Raw genomic sequence first — 22345 nt, 5'->3', positions numbered from 1 at the left:
TATTTCCAGTTTTAGGCTATTACAAATAAAATTGCTGTGAACATTCATGTACAAGTATTTGCATGGACTTCATTTTGGGGGGGTTAAATACTTAGGTGTGGAATAGCTGGATCATATTTAACATTTTAAGCATGTATATATGTGTGTGTGTGTGTGTGTGTGTGTGTGTATAACATTTTAGGTATATATTTAACATTTTTAAGAATCTGTCCAATTGTTTTTTCCAAAATGGTTTTATATTCCCCCTGGCAGTGCATATGAGTCCAACTTCTCCCAATTTTCACCAACACTTATTATTATCTGCCTTTTTTTATTACAGTCATCCTAGTGGATGTAAAATGCTATCTAATGGTTTTGATTTGCATTTCCTCAATGACCAGTGATATTGAGCATCTTTTCATGTGCTTATTTGTCATCCATATGTTATCTTTGGTGAAGTATCCAAATATTTTGCCCAATTTTAATTGTGTTTTTCCCAGTCTGTGACTTGTCTTTTTACTTTCTTAAGAGTGTCTTTCAAAAGAACAGAAGTTCTTATTTTTGGTGAAATACAATTTGTCATTTTTTTTCTGTAAGCTTCTTAATTATGATCAACTTGAATTTAAATCTGAAGAGCCACATGTGTCTAGTGGCTACTGTATTGGACAGCACCGGTCAGAGGAAGAGACAAAAAAAATTAATAAATGGTGATAACTGTTATTAAAGGAACAAACATAACCCTGAATTAGACAAATGTGGTTGTTGAGCTAGATCATTCTGCATTAGAGTGTTCAGGGAAGGCCTTTTTTAAGTGTCCCTAACTCTCTTATGGCTTAAAAAGACCATGCCATAAAAAGAAGTGGGAGCATTAAGTTCAAAGGTCCTGAGGTAGATATGTTTGAGGAGCTAATATATAGATGCTGTAAATGAAGTCAGTCTCTTAATAGTATAGCCACATTTATTATTTTAATCTCAAGCAGAATTGCCTAGCTAGATCATTCACTTTTACTCACTACTCAGAGGATTTCATTGTTTCCAAAAATCAAATCCACTCTCAGAAGACAAAGATTTTTCTATCAAAGAATATACAATAAATTTGTACAGTAATTCCTAAAAATTGGATTCTAAAATATAATAGCATACAGGTAAAGCATAGATAATACTTTAAATTATTCTGGAATCATACATCCTTGAGGATATCCACATTTTCACAGAATAGTTTTAATGAAGTGGAAGCACATATTAGAATCATTTTAGGAATGATTTGTATCAGACTCAAATACTCTGACCTTTTGGTTTCATATACTAATTGAAAAATCTTTAAATAGGATGAGTGTTGGAATAGGGAAAAGAGACTTATAGGCCCAGAAAGCCAGACAAGGGAAAATAATTTTAAAATAGCTCTAACATTTTTAAATGTAGCAGCTGCTGTTGTAAACTTCATTCTGCCTTTTCTTTCTAATTCTCTGGGTCCAAATCTGTTTATAATACCTCATGGTAAAACAAGGGCGAACTTGGACCATGTGTGTGTCTTATACTGGGGCTTGAATTAAACATCTTAGTGAGTAAGCTTTAGTTTTACTCTTCAATACTGAGAAAAATATTATGCCCATAGTTAAACTAGTATCCTACTCAATTCTTATCTGGTGTTACTCACAAAATGAGTTGCATAAGATCAGATATGTGAGATTGTTTTGGCAGGGAGGATCCTAGAATTATAAAAATAAAATTAGATTAATCAGGAATGGCCTCTGTTATCCCTCATGTGACCTCTGAACTTCCGATTGGGCTTTGTTTCTTTGTATGTAAAATGGGGTAATAACCCCAATCCTGCACATCTCACAAGGCTGGTTTTTATGGGTCATGAAAGGTAAATGAAAACACTTTCCAAAAGTGCAGGAGTTATTAGTGTATCTTGTGAGCGTAGGTGTAAAGCAACAACAGGAGTTTGAGTTTAAAAATGTAACATCAGAACATGTACATGCATATGAATGTATACCATCCTTTAAAGCAGTCGTCTTTGGAAGCCATGAATATAAAATACCATGAGGCAGAAACTTGAATAAAAATATAAGGGTTGACTATAACTTATGGAAGAATAAAGAAAATTTAAAAATCTCTTTAAGTGAATGCTTAACTATATTTAAAACACATCAATTATATGAGGTAGGTATTAATTTTTTCCTAAAGAAGGAACTGAACCATGTCAATGCTACAGTACAGTTTAAGTGGCAAAACTGGAATTTGAACCCAGTTCTTCCAACTCCATTTCTCTTTTCAACGAGACTATTGCTGCATTTGTTATTGTTTGTAACATAAGATACAGGGGAGAGTAGGTTTGAATTATATATAGCCAGCTAAGAAAAGTACAATTGAGGGCCTTTTCTCAATTAAAAAAAAAGAGTATACATTCTTTGGAGAGTGGCATTTCTACCCTCTCTGTCTACCATTGAATGTTATGTTCACTGCTACCATTAGGTAAATATTAGGTAAACATTGACTTTTCGTGACAATCAATGACACAATCACTGGTCTAATTACTTTGGTGATTTTTATGCTTCGGTGTCTGACATTTTCAGATGTTTTATATAAGGCAGATGTATTTCAAGAGCTCTTAGCCGGCCTGATCTCTATGCTGATACCTCAGCCTTGCTTGCTATTGGAAAGATTGCCGTATTCTCCAGAAAAACTCAGAAGAGTCTATTTCAAAGTTATGTGTTGGTGCACTGAATCCTAAGCCTCAGATGATTCCACTGTGGAAAATCATGTGGAAACCCAGTTGAAACTCTCTCAACTCGGTAAACTTTTATATCACTGCCCCACTGAGTCTGGAGGGAAAAACTTTGTGTCCATAGTTATTCTCACTTAAAATGTGAATACAATAGTGCATTTTACCATAGCAGAAGAAAAATTAGTTTTTGTGACTCTAAAGTTTATAGACTAGTATAAGTTGTAGTTTTATAAAATAAAAGTAAAGGATAATCTTTTTATATATGTGTAAAAAGTAATTATTAATTTTGAAGATTGAGTCCCCTAAGTTAAAATAGGCAGTTGGAATTCGTAGACTGAAAGTTCACAAGTCATAGATACCTAAATAGTTAGCGCAGTTGTTGCTTTTAGTTCTAAAGTGAAGATTGTCATGAAGCGATTTATCACCCTCTGTGCCTTCAGCATTCTCCCGGGTTATGATTTGGCAAAAGGGCTGCAGGACAAAAGGTGGAACATGTTCAGTAGATGGGGGAGAACTGAGAAAACTGATGGTATCTACAGGAATGAAATCCTCTCCAATCAATAACTTAGATGTCTGAATTCTTTCACAATTCTTACCTTTCCATCCAGGACTTGGTGGCTATCCTTTTCAAAGTAAAGTCGTGTTATACCTTATGGGACTACATACAACATAACAAAAATATGTAATTGTAAAACTTGCCTTCCTAGAAGATATCTGTAGCTGAAAATATACTAGATTTCAACTTAAATTGCCGCTAAAATACATTATAAAGTGTCACAAAAAATAGGTATATAATATCAAAGTTATATGTGTGTACATAACACTTGTATACTCATAATATGCACAGTGCTTTGAGGAAATACATATTTTTATGATTCAATGGAGTTTGATTACTCGTACCCCTCATGTCTTCAGAGCATTTAGTATAAACCTTTAAAGTAAACTTTAAGTGAAGGAAAAGTTTGCTCTCCTGTTCTGTTGGTACTTCAAGTGTTTAGGATCACAGGGATTCTAGAGGTCCTGATGTGTGCAGAAAGCCTGCAGAGAGAATGCTCAATTTGGTAGTGGCAACTACAACAGTTTTCTGAAGCAAACTAGGATAGGGTTGATCTTTAGCTTTTGTTTACTTGCAGGAGACTTTGCCACAATGTAGGAGACTGGAAAGGGAGCAGAGATGATTGCCTTTGGTCAACCATCAATAATGGGGCTTGCAGGCAATACAGCCCAGTTTACTTTATATTTTGTTTCAGTCTTATTTTCTTTATCTAGGACAAGTTTATGTTAGAAACATCTATCTTACAGCAGAAATAGCCTCATCAGCACTGTAGGTCAGTGGTGTGCTGGGAGCAGCCTTGACCTAATTTTGACAGACACCTGTCACATGACACAACTGAAATGTAAAACTTGTTTTTGGATGTCTGGTCACTTGTGTGTGGACTCTGAAAATGGAACGTATGTGTGCCCACACCAGCTCACATATCAAAGATCTGGAAAACACAGCTGCTCTGTGGCCTTTTGCTTTCCTTATTTACCTGAGTCCTAATTTACACCTAGGAGAGTGTGTTTTTATTTCCTCTCCTATCCCTACATTCACTCTTTCGAACCTCAGCTTTAACAATAGCCATCACCGGGTAGGTAACACTATGTCTGAATCTAGATAGACCTGGCTCTGCTTTTTTTTTTTTCTCATTTTGATATAGTCCATTAGTTTTTTACCATTATGGTTTTAGGATTTGATCACAGTATTTTTCCCCTCTGCGTTGAAAACAATGAGGGGCTACCGTAAGGCAAAGCTTCCCAACTGTTGCAAATGTGTCTGACAATTAGCCCCTTGGCCTTCAGGTGAGTGGATGGATACTGGGGAGCCAGGGTGCCCCTTTGTTTATCATAGAGTGTTATGGTTGTACAAATATCATTTTGTATGGACCATTATGTGAAAAATGTAGGAAGATACTATTTTTTACAGGCAGGTTCCTGCCCTGCAAGAAACTATTAGGCAGAGAACATTGGTGATTTACTCTACCTACTCCAGGGTGCTACTTAAAGATTATCATGACCAAAGGTTGAAACTTGTAGCTTTGCCAAAGAAAAAAAATCCAGCCAGCATGAAGACCCATGGTGATGCTCCATGAATCCTGCATGTGTGAGGATGGAGGCAAGGAAACAAAGAATAATGTATAAGGGAAATTCTAATATCCTTGTATTTATTTATGTACAGCACTAAAGCATTTAAAAATTTACTGTCTATATGTTACATTATCACAGTGCCTTTCATTTCAGAGGACTTTCATCCATATATATATGAATGAATATATCTATATAGTGAGTAGGGCAGGTATTATGTCCATTTTAGAGAAAATCTGAGAAATTAAGTGGTAGAACTAGGGTCCAGAATTAAGGTCCAGTGTCTCCTAGCCTAGTGCCCATTCTTCTGCATTACATAGATTATCATATTTATTGTTGTATTTCAACGTGGTAATAGTCCTTCGGAAAGAGGAAAGAGCTGAAAAGTAAAATCATTTCTTTCTTCAGAAAGGAACGTATATTCATTTACAGTAGTCTGTACTGCGATTACATTTATTTTCGCTAAATGTTTAAACTGGTTCTGATTGGGATGATTTAGAGGTAAATAGAAGATCGTATTTATCACAGACCAAATGGACAAGAGCAGGAAGCTTCAGCTTACCTAGTGGTCAAAACCTTGTTGTGATAGTAGGACCCAGAAGCAAGGTGCGAGGTTAAAAGTAATTCTCTTTTTGCCTTACAGAGCCAGTGTTGTTGAAGTATAATTATTCAGTGGCTTGGATATGTCTCCACAAGTAAATGCTACAGGCATGTAGGGAAGGCAAGAAATACTTTAATGCTCACCAAATTGCACAGACTAGCCACAAAAGAATTAATAGTCAAGTTTGGATAAGCTAATTTGTAAATTTGATTACTTATTTTTTCTAGCCTTGAAAATTTGGAGTTCTCTAAAAGCTTTCCCAGTGCCCTTATTTTAATAATATGCTTATTTTAAATGCTTGAAAGTGACTTCACCATCCATAATTCAACTGAAATGCTTGATTTTTTTCCCTCATAAAGTGATTGGAACAAAACAAAGCATGAGAAATTGCAGTTCACCTCCAACTTTAATCTTTCATCCTGTTCCTTCCTTTTGATATGCTTTGTTTTTCTTTAATCTCTGTGAGAACTAATAATGAGCAGATTCAGAGTGATTTAGAGGTTCCAAAAATAGTACTATATCTCTTGGCTGTCATGAAGTTAAAATTCCAGTGAGAGTCTGCATACAGGTTTTTATGTAAAAAGTGTTTTCTGCATTGTTGAAAATAAAACAACAAAACTTTTTTTCTTCAGTTACCTATTTACAACTTCATTTTTTCTACATAGGCACACTTGTATTACCACCTTAAAACCTCAGATTTTGGGTATGTTAATTCATTCACTCAATACACAACTATTGAGAATTTGCTATGTGAAAACCCTAAGGACACCAGAGGAATAGGGGAGGAATGGTGGCAAATCACAATAGACAGGAAGTAAGAATAGATATGTCATGTAAATGGAAAACAAAAGTGAGCAGGAGTAGCTATCCTCATATCAGATAAAACAGACTTTAAACCAACAATAGAAAAAAAGACAAATAAGAGCATTATATAATGATTAAATGTTCAATACAAGAAGATTTAACTATATATGCAGCTAACACCAAAACACCCAGATTCATAAAATAAATACTACTACACCTAAGAAAACATTGATAGTAATACAATAATAGTGGGGTACTTCAATACCCCACTAATATCACTAGACAAATCATGAAGGCAGAAAATCAACCAAGAAACTCTGGACTTAAACTGAACTGTAGACCAAATGGACTTAACAAACATTTACAGAACATTCTAGCCAACCAGAGAATATACATTCTTCTCAGCTCTACATGGAGCATTTTCCATTATCGACCATATGCTTGGCCATTGAAGAACTCTCAATAAAATCAAAAAAATGAAAATCATATCAAGCATGTTCTCAGACCACAGTGGAGTAAAATTAGAAATCAAGACCAAGAGGAACTCTCATAAACACACACTATGTGGAAACTAAACATCTTGCTCCTGAGTGACCTTTGGGTAAACAGTGAAATTAAGAAATCAAAAAAAATGTTCAAAACAAATGAAAATAGAGACACAACATATCAAAACCTCAGGGATACAGCAAAAGCAGAACTAAGAGGAAAGTTTATAACTTTAAATGTCTACACCAAAAAGATAGAAAGATCTTAAATTTACAACCTGATGTCACACCTCAAGGAACTGGAAAAATAAGACCAATTGGAACCCAAAGCTAGTAAAAAAAAAAAAAAAAAAAAAAAAAAAAAAAAAAAAAAAAAAAAAAAAGAAATAACAAAGATTAAAGCAGAAGTAAATGAGATTGAGACAAAAAAAAGATATAAAGGATCAGTGAAACAAAAAGTTGGTTATTTGAAAGGATAAACAAAAATGACAGACTGCTGGCTAAATTAACTGAGAAAATTCAAGGAAGTACAACCAGAAATGATAAAGGTGACATTACAATTGATAACATAGAGATACAAAAGATCATCACAGACTACTGTGAACATCTCTATGTGTATAAACTAGAAAATCTAGAGGAGGTGGATAAATTCCTGAAAATATAAAACCCTACAAGATTGAACCAGCAAGAAATAGAAGTCCTGAACAGACCAATAATGAGTAATGACATTGAATCACTAGTGAAAATCTTCTAACAACAACAAAAGCCCAGGACCAGTCAGATTCACAGTTGAATTTTATCAAACATACAAAGAACTGGCATTCAATCTTACTGAAACTTCTAAAAAACCAATGAGGAGGGATCATTTCCTAACTCATTCTATGACACAAGTATCTCCCTGATACCAAAATCAGGGGAGGACACAACAGAAAACGAAAACTATAGGCCATATCTCTGATGAACACAGATGCAGAAATCCTCCACAAAATACTAGCAAACCGAATCCAATAGCACATGAAGAAGATAATTTATCATGATCAAGTGAGTTATATCCCAGGGATGCAATGATGGTTCAACATCCACAAATCAGTAAATGTGTTTCACCACATACACAGAACTAAAAACAAAAACCATACAGTCATCTTAATAGATGCAGAAAAGGCATTCAATAAAATCCAACATCCTTCCTGATAAAAACCCTTAACAAAATAGGCTGATGAAAGAAATCGTAGATGACACAAATGGAAAACTATCCCATGCTCACGGATTGGAAGAACCAGTATCATTAAAATGCCCACACTATTCAAGGCAATCTACAGAGTCAATGCAATCTCTATCAAATTACCAATTTCATTTTTCACACAATTAGGAAAAAAATACTAAAGTTCATATGGAACCAAAAAAGCAGCCCGAATAGCCAAAGCCATCCTAAGCAAAAAGAAAATCCAGAGACATCATATTGCCTGACTTCAAATTATACTACAAGGCTATGGCAACTAAAACAGCATGGTCCTGGTATAAAAATAGACATATAGATCAATGGAGCAGAATAGAGAACCTAGAAATAAAGCCATGTGCCTACAACCAACTGATCTTCAACAAAGCCAACAAAAACAATGGGGAAAGGACATCCTATTCAATAAATTGTGCTGGGAAAATTGGCTAGCCACATGCAGAAGAATGAAACTAGACAAATGCAAATGCAACATAAAAATAGACAAATGGGATTTAATTAAACTAAACAGCCTCTGCAAAGCAAAAGAAAGAGTAAACTGACAACCTACAGAATGGGAGAAAATATTCACAAATTATGCCTCTGACAAAGGACTAGTAGAACTTTACAAGTAGAACTTACAAGGAACTGAAAGAACTCGACAAGAAAAAAACAGCTCCATTAAAAACTAGGCAAAGGACATGAACAGATATTTCTCAAAAGAACAAAAGCAAGTGGCAAAAAGCACATGAAAAAATGCTCAAAAATCACTAATCAGAGAAATGCCAATTAAAACTACAATGAGATATTATCTTACACCCATCAGAATTGCTATTATTAAAAAGTAAAAAAAAACAAATAAAAAAAAAACAGGTGTTGGCATGGATGTGGAGAAAAGGAAACATACAATATTGATGGGAATGTAAATTAGTTCAATATCTATGGAAAACAATATGGAGATTTCTCAAACAACTAAAAATAGAAATATCATTCAATCCTACAATCCCATTATTGGGTATCTACACAAAGGAAAAGAAATCATTATAAAGACACCTAAACAGAAAAAGACACCTGCATTTCTATGTTCATCACAGCACTACTCACATTAGCAAAGTAATGGAGCCAACCCCAGTGTCCATCAACAGTTAACTGGATAAATAAAATGTGGTACATATACACCATGGAATACTATGCAGCCAAAAAAAGAATGAAACCATTTTCTTTGCAGCAACATGGGTAGAGCCTAGAGGCCATTATCCTAAATGAACTAACTCAGAAAATTAAATACCACATGTTCTCACTAATAAGTAGGATCTAACAATGGATATAAATGGACATGAAGATGGAAATAATAAATACTGGAGACTGCAAAAGGGAGGTGGGTGGGAAGGTGGCCAGAGTTGAAAAACTACCTATCAGATACACTGTTCACTATTTGGGTAATGAGTATGCTAGAAGCCCAGTCCTCACCAGTACACAATATACTGATGTAACGCACATGCACATGAATCTAGAGTTTTTTTAAAATTTTAATTAAAACAATAAGCAGGTGGGCAAATTCCTCAGATCTCTGAAGAACTCAAATGGAGAGCCACTGAAACTTTTTGTACAAAAAATATATTGGATAAAAAAAAATTTCCATTTTCATATAGTTCAAATGATTGTGATAAGAAGAAAATTATAACTTATGGCTAAGGACCAGTTTGCTGGGCTGGAGCCCAGTGGTTTAGTAATTTGATAGTTAGGTTTCTTTGGTATTAACCAAATCAATTTGCATATCGTACAATTCACCCACCTAATGTTATGTTTAGTGGCTTTTAGTGTAGTCATAGAATTGTACGTTCATCACCACAGTAAATTTTAGAATATTTTCATTACCTCAGAAAGAAATACTGAACCCCCTTAGCTATCATCCCCCAATTCTGCTGTCTCCCCAAACTCTAGGCAAGCACAAATCTTTAAGTCTCTATAGATTTGCTTATTCTGAGCACCTTATATAAATGAAATCATATATGGTTTTTGTAATGGTTTCTTTCAATTAGTATAATGTTTTCAAGGTTCACTCATGTTGTAGCATGTATCAGTATTTCATTTCTTTTTATTGCCAAGTAATATTTCACTGTATAGATATACCACATTTTGTTCACCCATTCATTCATCAGTTGATTGGCATTGGTAATGTTGCCACTTTTTTACTACTATGAATTATGCTGTTATAAGCAATTATATGCAAGTCTTTTTGAGGACATATGTTTTTATTTCTCTTGGATATGTACCTAGGAGTAGAATTGCAGGATCATATGGTAACTGTATGTTTAACCATTTGAAGATCTGCCAAACTGTTTTCTGTCTTACCAGTTTTCATTCCCACCAGCAGTGTATGAGAGTCCAGTCTTCAATCCTCACCAACCCTTGTAATTATCTTTTTTTATTATAGTCATCCTAACGTGCGTGATGTGGTATCGCATTGTAATTTTGATTTGCATTTCTCTGATGGCTAATTACGTTGAGCATTTTCTCATATCCTTATTGGCAACTTGTGTGTCTTCTTTGGAAGACTGTATTCATATCCTTTGCCCATTTTTAATTGGGCAATTTGCCTTTATTATTGAGTTTTAATATTTCTTTATAATAGATACAAGTCGCTTGTCAGATACATGATTTGCAATAAAATCTTTCCCATTCTGTGGGTTGTCTTTTCACTTTCTTAATGGTGTCTTTTGAAGCATGGAAATTTTAAATCTTGATGGTGTCTAGATTTTTTCTTCTGTTGCTTGTACTTTTGGTGTCATATCTATTAATAAGAAGCCACTGCCTCATCCAAGATGACAAGATTATGCCTGTGTTTCCTTCTAAGATTTTTATAGTTTTTAGCTGTTACTTTTAGGTCTTTGAGTTAATTTTTGTATATAGTCTGAGGTAGGGGTCCAACTTTATTCTTTTGTATGTGGATATCCAATTAGCACCATTTTTTCTGTTGACAAATGATTAACTTTATTGTCAGGCAGATGTTTACTATTTAGGTCAAAGTGATAAGTGTCAACACTGTGTTCAAAAGGTGTAGTTTGCAGTGCACAGATATACTCTTGCAAATGCTTACATTTTTCTTAATGACACCATTCCAGCAGAGCCCCTTAAAGGTTTGTTTGTTTTCATATGTGTGCATTTGGGTATGGCAGTATTTATGTGGTGAATGACTGGGTTTTGTAATTCACATAAAACCCTCATTTATAGAGTGTATAGTTTGTGCCAGGCCTTATACCAGGATTTGGGAATGCAAAAATATGCTTGCTACAGAGTAGAGTTCAGTAAATAATTGTTGAAGGAAGGGAGAAAATTTAGGAAGAAGACATAGCCCCTGCTCTCTAGAAAGGGTCAGAAACATAAGTGTAATGTGAAATGCTACTACTGAGGCATCATATATGAAGGAACACAGGGAGTTGCATATGTAATTAATCCATGTATTTAAAATGACTTGAAGTGGAAAGCACCTTGCAGATTAGTTGATAATGTTGCTGCAGATTTGTGTTATTATTTAAATGTAAAAGATAAATTACTGACATTTGGTTCTCATATTCAGTTATGACCTTTATTCATTTACTCTTAGGCATAATAGGATTTTTTTACCTCCAATACTGAATATAACTGCAGAGGAGACAGCAGAGGGTCAAAGATCCTTTGGAAGTAATGGCAAAAACAGCAATTACTTGTATACCAACCTAATAATTTCTCTCTAGTATTCATGTTATACTTTCTTAATAAAGGGCCATTTGTAAATAGACAACAGTTTTTAAAATTTAATCACTCTTTATTCCATTTTAGAACTTCTTCCATTCTCCTCCTCATTTTTTCCCATTTCGGGGACAGAGGAGTAGATAGATACTACTTCATATTTGTTTGTTTCTTAGCTCACATAAAATTATTATTTAGTTTTTGGGGATACTTAACACTAGGTAAGTGGTACGATATTAAACTCATTCCCAAAAGATTAATGCAATTAATTAATTGGGTATTTTGCCTAAATGTATAGCTTATCATTTCTTTAAAACATTACCTTTTAAATATATTCTATTTCACAGTGGTAGCCACTATGTATGAGGTCATCTAGTTATAAACATCAAGTACAACAGAAAATATATACCATATACTGTTTGTAGTTTACTTTGTTTTCTGCGAGGCAAGGAATTATAGTTATCCCTGTCACAGAACAACTGTGAAATTTGTTGGTGCTAAGATAAGCATAACCTAAACCTGTCCTGATAAGTTTGTACTATTATACATCTGTAAAACAATCAATAGTTTCATTCTATTTTGATGTATTTCACATAGTTGTTATAAACAAGAAAATCTAAGTTTTCATTGCCTGACAACAGATTCTTTAAGAGATCAGTGAATTTATTTTGAAGTTATTACTGGCCCTTTGTTTGGTTACACTTTTGAGCAAAAGAAAAAGATCAGTGTATTTTGAATGAATTAATATCTAAATCTATTAATCCCCAGTTATATTGGCTGCTTGTAAGACTTTTATTACTTATTTAGAATGAATCCTGTGAATCCTAAATGTACGGTTCATGTAATGTTTATTTTCTTTCATATCCATGGTGAATGTTTGGTGGACACTTAATGTGGGACTATCAGAAATAGAAGGGATCTAAGTGACTGTGTAGTCCAAACTGTCTCATTTTGTGGGTAAGGAAATGGAGGCCCAGAGAAGTGGCTGAATTGCCTTGGGTTGCACATCTCATTAATGATAGAGTAAGTCTGAGTGTGAACAATGGAACCTGAAATAAAAATAAACTACCTGCTGGTAGTTTGATTGCATTCTCTTCAATATAAATCAAGCTGGATGAGGTGGCTACACTCAGCATTTGACCCCTTACACATCTGACAATTTTAAAACTCAGAAAATACGGTCTATTCACTATTATACAAATGATCTTCTACAATAGATTTACATGAAAAACACCCATTTCAAAAGCACCTTTTCAGAAGAAAATTTGTCACCCTTCTTTGATTATCCATTCTCATGTTTAACAGCTATCATTCTCGGGAAGATTTTGTTACATCAGAAAGTTTCTTAACTTGAGGTTCATAAATCCCTAAGGAATCCATTTTATGGGAGTTCTGAACCCCTGAAGTTGCATGCAAAATTTAGCTCACAACTTTTATAGATTTCTCAACAAACCACTACCCAAGGTCAACCTGGATTTTCATTCCATGTTTCTCCCCATTTCTTTTTGCCTCATCTTCCTTGGAAGATGCTTGCTTTCCTCCATATTACAGTTCTGCATTAATTTTTAGAGATTATTACTGTTTCTAAATGAAGGATCTCAGATCATTTTATCCTTTTTCATAGGTTTTTTTCTTCACATTTTAAATCATTTTACACTGTCTTTTGAATCCTTTCCAAAGTCTTCATAAACCTGAAAGCCAAGAAGCTCAGAATTAGAAACTATGTACTAATGAAGATCTAGTTTAGAATCTTGGATCTGCTGACAGTGATTTCAGAAGGTTAGAGAAAGCAGATGTAAAACTGCTGAATGGCAGATCCTCAAGGACAAAGCAGACAGAGGGTGTAAGGGACAAAGGTAAAGCTTGCAAGAGTGGGTACATTTCACACTTCAAAGTAGTAAATTGGTCCTGTAAAGGGAATCAGGATAGAGAGTAGGAATCAATTCCAGGCCTGAAGATGAAACACAACCCTGCAAAAAATCGGGAACATAGCTTGATGGATATGAACAAACTGCCACTTTTCTTAGTAAAATCAATCCCGTCTTTCAGTATTGAGATTCTTCACATGAGGAAATGCAATACAAATACTTATCTCCCAGTTTTCCTTTCTGCTTGTAACCTCTGCAGTCACACGAGCCTAAGGATCTTAGATTCCTGAAGATTATGTTCCTAAGAGGTGTGAGTAATGGAAATAGTGAGATGGGGCTTGCACACTATAATATATAAATTAGATTATTGAAATCACCAGTGTTGGAAAGGATTGGACTTTTCTAAGAATCTGATGATAACTCTGGGCTGTTTCTCTAGAAGGAAGACATCAAATATACATCATGCAAAAACTTTTTATATAAGTAACCTGGCCTGAAATTTATTTGTGGTTAATAACTCCCAATTGAGATGTTTGATAGTGTCTATTTTTAACCCATGTGTTTCCTGTCGTTTATTGATGTTTTACATAATTATTTCAGCTGTTGTCTCAGCTGTGCTAAGGAGATTTGGGCCTATAGCTTCCACATGTGAGCCAAAAGATTAAGGAGTGGAATAGCAACACCGAGGCCAGAGCAGTGGTGACAATAATTTGGGAGAGATCCCTAGGAGCATGGAGAATTTGTGGGATAAGAATTGTGCCAAAGAAGTCTAGCATCCTCTTCCCACTGGATGATTCTTTATTCCTATGCTAGAATCATTGTTTTACTTTTAAAACTACAAGCCGTTCCTTTATGAATCACATAATAGGATACTGGCTAGTTTTATATGGTTCCCATCGGAGCAACATCCAGTTCCCAAGCATGACTGACCTAGAGGTAGTGGGTAAGACCTTTGGCGAGGATACAGGGGTGAGAGGGATGAAAGGGCATAAAGACACAGGGTGAGAAGAATGGTTTTGATAATACAGCCTGAACTTTGCTTATGGCTGTTTGTGACTATATGGTTAATTTTACTCATCTGCCTCTAGTGGCTGTATCTAGATATGTTAAATATATAAGACTAAGTTTAGAGAGTAATTATCTGAATAATTCAAGTTGAATAAACTTCATTTACTGCAATTTTAGGTCATTGGAACAGAGTACCTGAATTATCCAGTTGCTTATATTTATATACGACCTAGGAAAAAAAAGATTTTTTATTGTTTGAAGTTACTGTTTTAAAAAAAGTCTATTTGGAAGAAGGGATTCCCAAGTGTGTTAATATTTTTGCAAAAATCTAGTCTCTGTGCTTTTGCTTTAACTGTTTTTGCCTCTCCTTTACTTGTCTTTCCTTGAAGCCAAATTTGCCTGTGAAATAAAGATAGTAGTATCTACCCGGATGACATTTTGGATTATAAATAAGATAATCCACGTCCAGCCTTTAGCGCAGAACCGGACACATGATAACCAGTAATAATGGTTATGATGGTGTGTTTCTCCCAAATACTCTGGTAAACGTTTAACCTCTTTATTCTCTGAGCACAAAAAATACTTATTGCCTTTACCACTTTTTGACACTTATTGTCCTGTTTTGTTTTTAAACTATTCTATTTTAGATGTTACAGTTTTATCTCCATAATGAAACTGTAGACTCCTTGATAGGCAAAGATAGGCAATGCAAAACTTGTTAAATTGGATTGAAAAAAATCAACATTGTCTTGCCTTACAAGCCACGTGGTCTTCATTTTGGTTTGTTTCATCAACAGAAAATGAAAACACTAGCAGAAAGGAGGAGGAGCGCTCCATCTCTTATCCTGGATAAAGCTCTACAAAAACGGCCTACTACAAGGTAAGTGCAAAGCTTTGTATTACACATTTAGTACATGCTTGGAAATTTATATTAGATGAAGTGTTTTTCAGATCACATATTCTTTAATGTATAGAGGTTGTTATCACCACCAGAATTCTCTGTTTAAGAGTAGAAAATACAACTTTTGTTCTGAGGTTATTTAATAGGGCCCAGCTGGTATATATGCTCAGTTGCTTTAAAACTGATTCAAAAGTGAATTTCACCCCAAAACGTAGATAAACTTGAAAGTTCCACATTTTAACAAAATTTACTTGTAAAATAGAAATCAAAATACTGAAAAATCAATGTTTTGTTTCACACAAAACTGCATGTTTTTAAATCAACACAAAGTGATGGCTGTGCATGGATAGGCAGTTTTTCTTACCAACTTTAGATATGAAGGAAGATAACCATATTAAGATTATTTTTTAAAATGGAATATTGATTTATTTTAGGCATTGGTTAAATTAGTGAAATTCAAAGTGGAAAAATAAGCTAAATATCTGTGAACAGAGTCATTTCACCAATGGAGGCTAATTACTATTTCAGTGGACATTGAAATAGACATTTTTTTCCAGAGCAGGAGCAAAAGTTTATTAAAAAGATTTAGAACAGGAAGGAAAGTACAACTTGAAAGAGGCCCAAGCAGACGACTTGAGAAAACAAGTACACAGCTTGACTTCTTGACTTGGGAATTTTGTATGTTGGCATAATTCTGGAATCTCATTGGGAAGCTGCTGATCAGTTTCAGGTGTTTTCTGTCTATTACGCGACCGCCTTTCCCTAGTGCCAGCTGTGACCAATTATTACTTTAGAGAAATGGTTAACAACCACCTGACCATCAACTGATGGTCACGCAATACTCCTGGTGTGTGTTGCAGGGAGTCCTCTCCCGCCTTGCTCACATCTGACTACCGTAACATTTCAATAGACATTTTAAGAGTCTTTCATGATGTGTTGAAACTGAATAGTAATTATTATTTTATTCATTAATTTATTCATTGTTTCAAATTCAAATATTTGTTAATTTATTCATTAATTTTTAAACGGCATTTTAACTCATAAGAGTTTTTATGTTCAAGGAATGTTACAATGATTTTTCTCTAAGCTGTGAATCCTTTTAGGTAAAGTGAAGGCTTCACCAACTTTAAAGTGAAGATATATCTATTACTATGACATTTCTTCAAATTGTGCTAATTTAATATAAAATCTATATGATTGGGAGGCCAAGGCAGGCAGATCTCGAGATTAGGAGATCGAGACCATGCTGGCTAACACAGTGAAACCCCGTTTCTACTAAAAAAATACAAAAAAATTAGCCGGGCGTGGTGGTGGGTGCCTGTAGTCCCAGCTACTTGGGAGGCTGAGGCAGGAGAATGATGTGAATCCGGGAGGTGGAGCTGCAGTGAGCCGAGATCGCGCCACTGCACTCCAGCCTGGGCATCAGTGCCTTAATCTTGGACTTGCCAACCTTCAGAACTATGAACAATAAATGTCTAATATTTATATATAAAAAGATATACAGTGTGTTATAGGAGCATGGATGTTATTTATGAAGAGTTAGAGGAGTTTTTGAAGGAAGTGACCTTTGAGAGAAGGCTAGAGAGTATGATGTGTTTAGAAAACTGCAAACATTAGAATTCAGAGTATATATACAGAAGTCTTTTGTTTTTGCTAACAGGTTGATCTTATTAGTGAACCTTTAAAGTAACAGTATTCAGAAACTATTCAAAATTCTTTCTCAAAAAGGGGAAAATAACAGCTGGGTATATTAAAACAATGTTCATATTGATTATGTAGACATTATATTCTTGTTATATATTACCATACTTTAATTTCTTAGCATCTGAGTGGTATTTTTCTGAAAAATTTAAATTCAACCCCTATGAAAAATAGTATGGCACATTTTCAAAGAACTAAAAATAGAAATACAGTTCAACCCAGCAATCCCATTACTGGGTATCTAAACAAAGAAAAAAAACAGTTTTATCAAAAAGACATCTGCACTCTTATGTTTATTGAAGCACTATTTACAATAGCAAAATCATGGAATCAAACTAAGTATCAACAGTGGATTAAAGAAAATGTGCTACATATATACCATGGAATACTACGCAGACATAAGAAAGGACGAAGGATGAAATCATGTCCTTTGCAGCAACAGGTATGCAGCTGGAGGCCATTATTCTAAGTAAATTAACACAGAAACAGAAAACCCAATACTGTGTGTTCTCACATATAAGTGGGAGGAAACAATGGGAACACATGGACAGAAACGTGAAAACAAAAGACACTAGGGACTCCAAAAGAAGAGAGGCAAGTGGGGGGCAAGGCTTGAAAAACTACTACTGGGTACTACATTCACTGTTTGGGTGATGGGTTCAATAGAAGCTCAAACCCTAGCATCATGCAACATACCCATGTAACAAACATGCACATGTACCCCTGAATCTAAAATTTAAAAAACAAGGTTGAGGTTTTTATCACTGAAAAATTATATGAAACAATAAAATTAAGATCATATTGGAAAATACACAGTCTTCTGGGAAATCTTTTGATTTGTTGTATTCAACAAATAATCATATGATCATAGAATTAGAAGAAGTTTAACAAATAATATATTTCAACATTTTCATTTTATTTTTAAGAAAACTAAACCCTTCAACATATGCGCTCAGAGTCTTATCTTAACACAAGGATGATTATGACACAACGTTAGATCATCTGTAAACACAGAACTGAACACTACTGTGTCAAAGAGTAAAAGTAGTTGACTGCAGCCATGTAACCACTCACCTTAGAAAACATCTAACCTTAGTATGAAAGATGTCTTGTCACATTTCCTAATATACTTAGAAAAACCACCTCCAGCAGCTCTGAATGGTGTCACATTAAAAAAAAATGTTAAAATCTGTGAACTGCCTCTCCTTATGTACTCTATGCATTCACCAAAGAACACTGGAGACAAAACTACGTTTAACACATAAATACAGTTAACTCATCAGTTAATTTAAATCTTTCTTCCTCTTTAAATCCAAATCCAGCTCTTGTTCATTAAATTATTTTTAAAAAGGATTCTTTGATATCTCCTGCAGATTTACATGCAAGCTTTATCATCTACAAGTCATTAATTACTAAGTAACAACTATGGAACAATAGTAAAAATAGTAAGGTTCTACAGCAATGCCAAAATCAAATATGGGCGTAATTCAAAAACTATAAAATGTCAATAAATGAAACACTATTTCTTTACTGTCTGCCGAAACACTGCCCACAAATCTTTTGCAATCTAGTTCTCATGTTACATTGCAAGAGACAGAAATGATTAAGGGGGAAGGCTATGAGAATTTTGCTGTATAAAGTACTACTTGAAATAGATCTGTTATCATCTTGGACTTTAGACATTTCTCATATTTCTGGAGTATAATGGATAGAAAAGCAAAATTCTATTTGCAAAAATTTGCATTATTTGTAACAACTTTGGAAAAAGAAGTATATCACTGAATACTACTATTTAGTTTTTTACTATAAAATTTAAGTTTTAACTATAGGATTTATTTAAAATAACAAGTTCATTAATAATTCATAAAATCTGATTTATGTAACTTTTCAGGAACATACATTATAAAAAAGTGGACAAAATTCAAAAGACTTTCTTGAATGTTTATTATAATAGGATTTGATCTCCAAGTTTTTAAAAAAACTGCAAGAGACTTGAAAAGAACTATTACATCTACGTTTAAGTGAGATTTAAACATGAGGGACAACAAAAATCTGAATCACTTCTGAACAGGCAAGAATTTAAAAGGATATACAAATGATTAATAGTAGTTACCCCTGGGGATGGAGTAGGGACTTTACTTTTTGTTTTATACATGTCCATATTGTTTTCTTTTATAAGAAATATGTATTACTTCTGTCAATTGTAAATACTTCCTTAAAATTCTATCTCATATTCCTTTTTTATAAGCAAATAAACATAAAAGCATTCTTTTATATCATGCAACAGTGGTCCTCCACCAAGCATTCATTAGAATCCTATAGATAACAGTATTCTATACTTAAAAATCTATAAAGATGATAGCTCTCATGTTAAGTGTTCCTACTACAATTTTTAAAAAGAGTGCACAGAATTAACTATGGATTTGAAAAATATGCCTATGTCTGTATCCCACTGTAGAATACCGAACTAGAAAGGCTTAGAAATCACTAAACTAGAGGACCCTTTCAGGTTCTTTCTAATCCTGAAATTGTTTTGCTTACAAATATTTTGCATACCTTCAGAGTACAAGCACCAAGAACTGCACAAAATAAAAACATAATCTCATCTTTATAAGATTATGAGAGAGCTGAAGGTCCCATTCCTTAGCATTGTGCACCCTAATTACTGATCTAGAGAAACTTCCAGGAAATTAACTGAAGATTAAAAGATACATATATATGTTAGAAGTTGCAGTAAGCTATGATCATGCCACTGCACTCAGACCCTGTCTTTATATATAATTATATGTTATTTTATATATTATGTATATTATTATTAATATTATATATATATTAAGACAGGGTCTGAGTGCAGTGGCACAATCATAGCTCACTGCAGCTTCCAACTCCTGGGCTTCAGTGATCCTCCCACCTCAGCCTTCCAAGTAGCTGGGACACACATTACCATGCCTGGCTAATTTATTTTTTTATAGAGACAGAGTCTTGCTATGTTGCCCAGGCTCAAGTGTTCCTCCCACCTTGGCATACCAAAGGGTTTGGATTACAGGGGTGTGCCACCGTGTCCAGCCAAACTGACTTTTTTCCTTATAGTTATTTTGACACAAAATAACTTGCTACTCATCATAATTTGCTACTACTAAGCTAAGAATCTGGGAGAATTGGCTCTAATGTAAACACCAGTTCTTGAAGAAGTGATAGGGAGGCAGTGTGGGGAAGGGCATTGTTGTATATTATTATATTGATTCTCAACTTAAAACAATAAGAAGTGGCATTTTTCAGTGAGTCAGATAAGTGTTAGCGTTTTCCCTAGCATGGCACTTCACCTGTGTCAGTAGTTCTTGATTCTATTAAACCCAATGACCCTTGGTTATACAAAAGTCTATATATGTGTTTAAATTCCTCTTTTTATATCCTGAAATGAAATTCACAGATATTTTTAAAAAGTCAAAAATAATAAAACACTCTAACAGTAACATACAGAAAAAAATGAAAGTAGTTCTTAATAAAGTATGTATTTCAATAAGTACATGCTCAGATATGATTACACTAAAGACATCTAAGTAAAGATGCTTACAACTAGTTACAATTAATATATTCAGATTTAAGAGAAGTCAGATAAGAAATGTCATGTAACAAGCACAGAAAAATGAAGCCCGGTGATTTTTAGAAATGGTTCCAAGCAATACAGAGTACAATTATCTGTTGATGTACAAGGTAGCTACATTTCTGAAAAATTTAGTGTTTATTGAAATGTATAAAAATACTCTGTGCTTATATATAAAATAGGTTACAGGAATAGATAATGATATAAAGATTTTTTTCCCCTCTTCATGCATATGCTACACAGGGGACTTTCAAAAGCTATGCAGGAACCCACAATTCTTCTCTAGGCAGGATGTCCTGTGCTTTCCAGGGGATGCCTAGCATCCCTGGCTGCTGTCACTAAATCACTGACCAAGCATAAATGTTCCACAAAATTCCAAAGTGTTCCCTAGAGGTTAGTACCACCCCCACCCCCCCATGAACCACTGGTTTGCATGAACTTTCAGTACCTGCATGTATAGTTATCGCAGATTCTCACCCTGGGGTACAGTGGGGGAAGATGATTACTGGTTCCTGATCTCAGGCTAAAGCTTCTATGACATAAGGACTACTTTCAACTGAAAAACCTTAGGACACTTCATATTCACAAGCTTCCAATAAAAAATTTTACCCAAAACTGTGTATTTGTTTAAAAAATTTGTTAAAAAACAATAATTTTTACATCTATAGTAGAGAATTAAAGACAGCTATACTGATTAATTCTGTTTCCTCTATCCACTTCCCCTAAAAAAACACTGTCCCTTGAGGTTTCTAGATAATCAGTGTTAAACTGTGAAGATACAACCTTTCTCTTTTATCCACACTAAAGCCGGGATACACTGATGCAAACAATGCAGATGTCATTTATATATGACACTGAAATATATCACTGTATTTTTATTTGGCAGAATGACTTCCTAATTAAATTTTGATTAGGCATCTCTTAAAAGGAGTTTACATTTCTTGATCAACCCGGTGACTAAAGTGTATGTCTTCTGGGGGTAGGTGAGAAAAACTACTGAGTCTGAGAACTTGCTAAGTGCTCGGAAGAAAGTGACGTTGAGTATTTTGGTACATTTCACTTGTTGGGATTTGGATATGTAACTTATTTTTAATACTGAAAAACTTCCATACTTCCATATAGATTTTTCTTATTTTTTGAGACGGAGTCTTGCTTCTAAGATGGCATCTCTTACTATGTCCTCACATGATGGAAGGGGCAAACAGCTCCCTTGTACTTCTTTTATAAGGGAGCTAATTCTCTTCATAAGGGCTCTGCCCTCATGACTTAATCACCTCCAAAAGGCCTCACCTCTTAATATTATCACATTGGTAATTAAGTTGCAACACTTGAACTTGGGTGAGAATTGTATTGTTAAAAATCTATAAAGATGATCACTCTCATTCATACCATAACAACTGGTTACTCCAAGCCTCAGTTTCCTCATCTGTGAAATAGGAGTCATAACAGTACCTTTTTAAAACATTGGCACATAATAATTGTATATATTTATTGGGCACAGTGTGAAAACCACCCTATATATCTTTTAATCATAGCACTCAATCATACTTCATTGGAATCTCCTTATATGCATGTTTCCTGTAGTGTCCTAGCA

The 22345-nt window shown here is 34.4% G+C and overlaps 1 protein-coding gene across 6 annotated transcripts in view; it reads left to right on the top strand.

The window, feature by feature from the left end:
• The window catches only part of ARHGAP20 (Rho GTPase activating protein 20), a 124178-nt gene that overhangs the window by 4670 nt on the left and 97163 nt on the right, over positions 1-22345 (top strand). For 5 of the 6 annotated variants that reach the window (XM_025356852.1, XM_025356851.1, XM_025356847.1 and 2 more), the window contains one exon: positions 15343-15425. In XM_025356852.1, the coding sequence (XP_025212637.1) occupies positions 15346-15425 (80 nt within the window). In that variant the 5' untranslated portion in view covers positions 15343-15345. Of the gene's footprint in view, positions 1-14934; positions 15003-15340; positions 15426-22345 lie in introns of all 6 variants that reach the window. The other variant, XM_025356850.1, reaches the window with a different exon arrangement.

The sequence above is a fragment of the Theropithecus gelada genome, chromosome 14, assembly GCF_003255815.1.
Source record: "Theropithecus gelada isolate Dixy chromosome 14, Tgel_1.0, whole genome shotgun sequence".
In the NCBI taxonomy this organism is placed as follows: Eukaryota; Metazoa; Chordata; class Mammalia; order Primates; family Cercopithecidae; genus Theropithecus; species Theropithecus gelada.
Note: the sequence above shows the minus strand (reverse complement) of the source record. Positions and strands in the feature narration are given on the sequence as shown.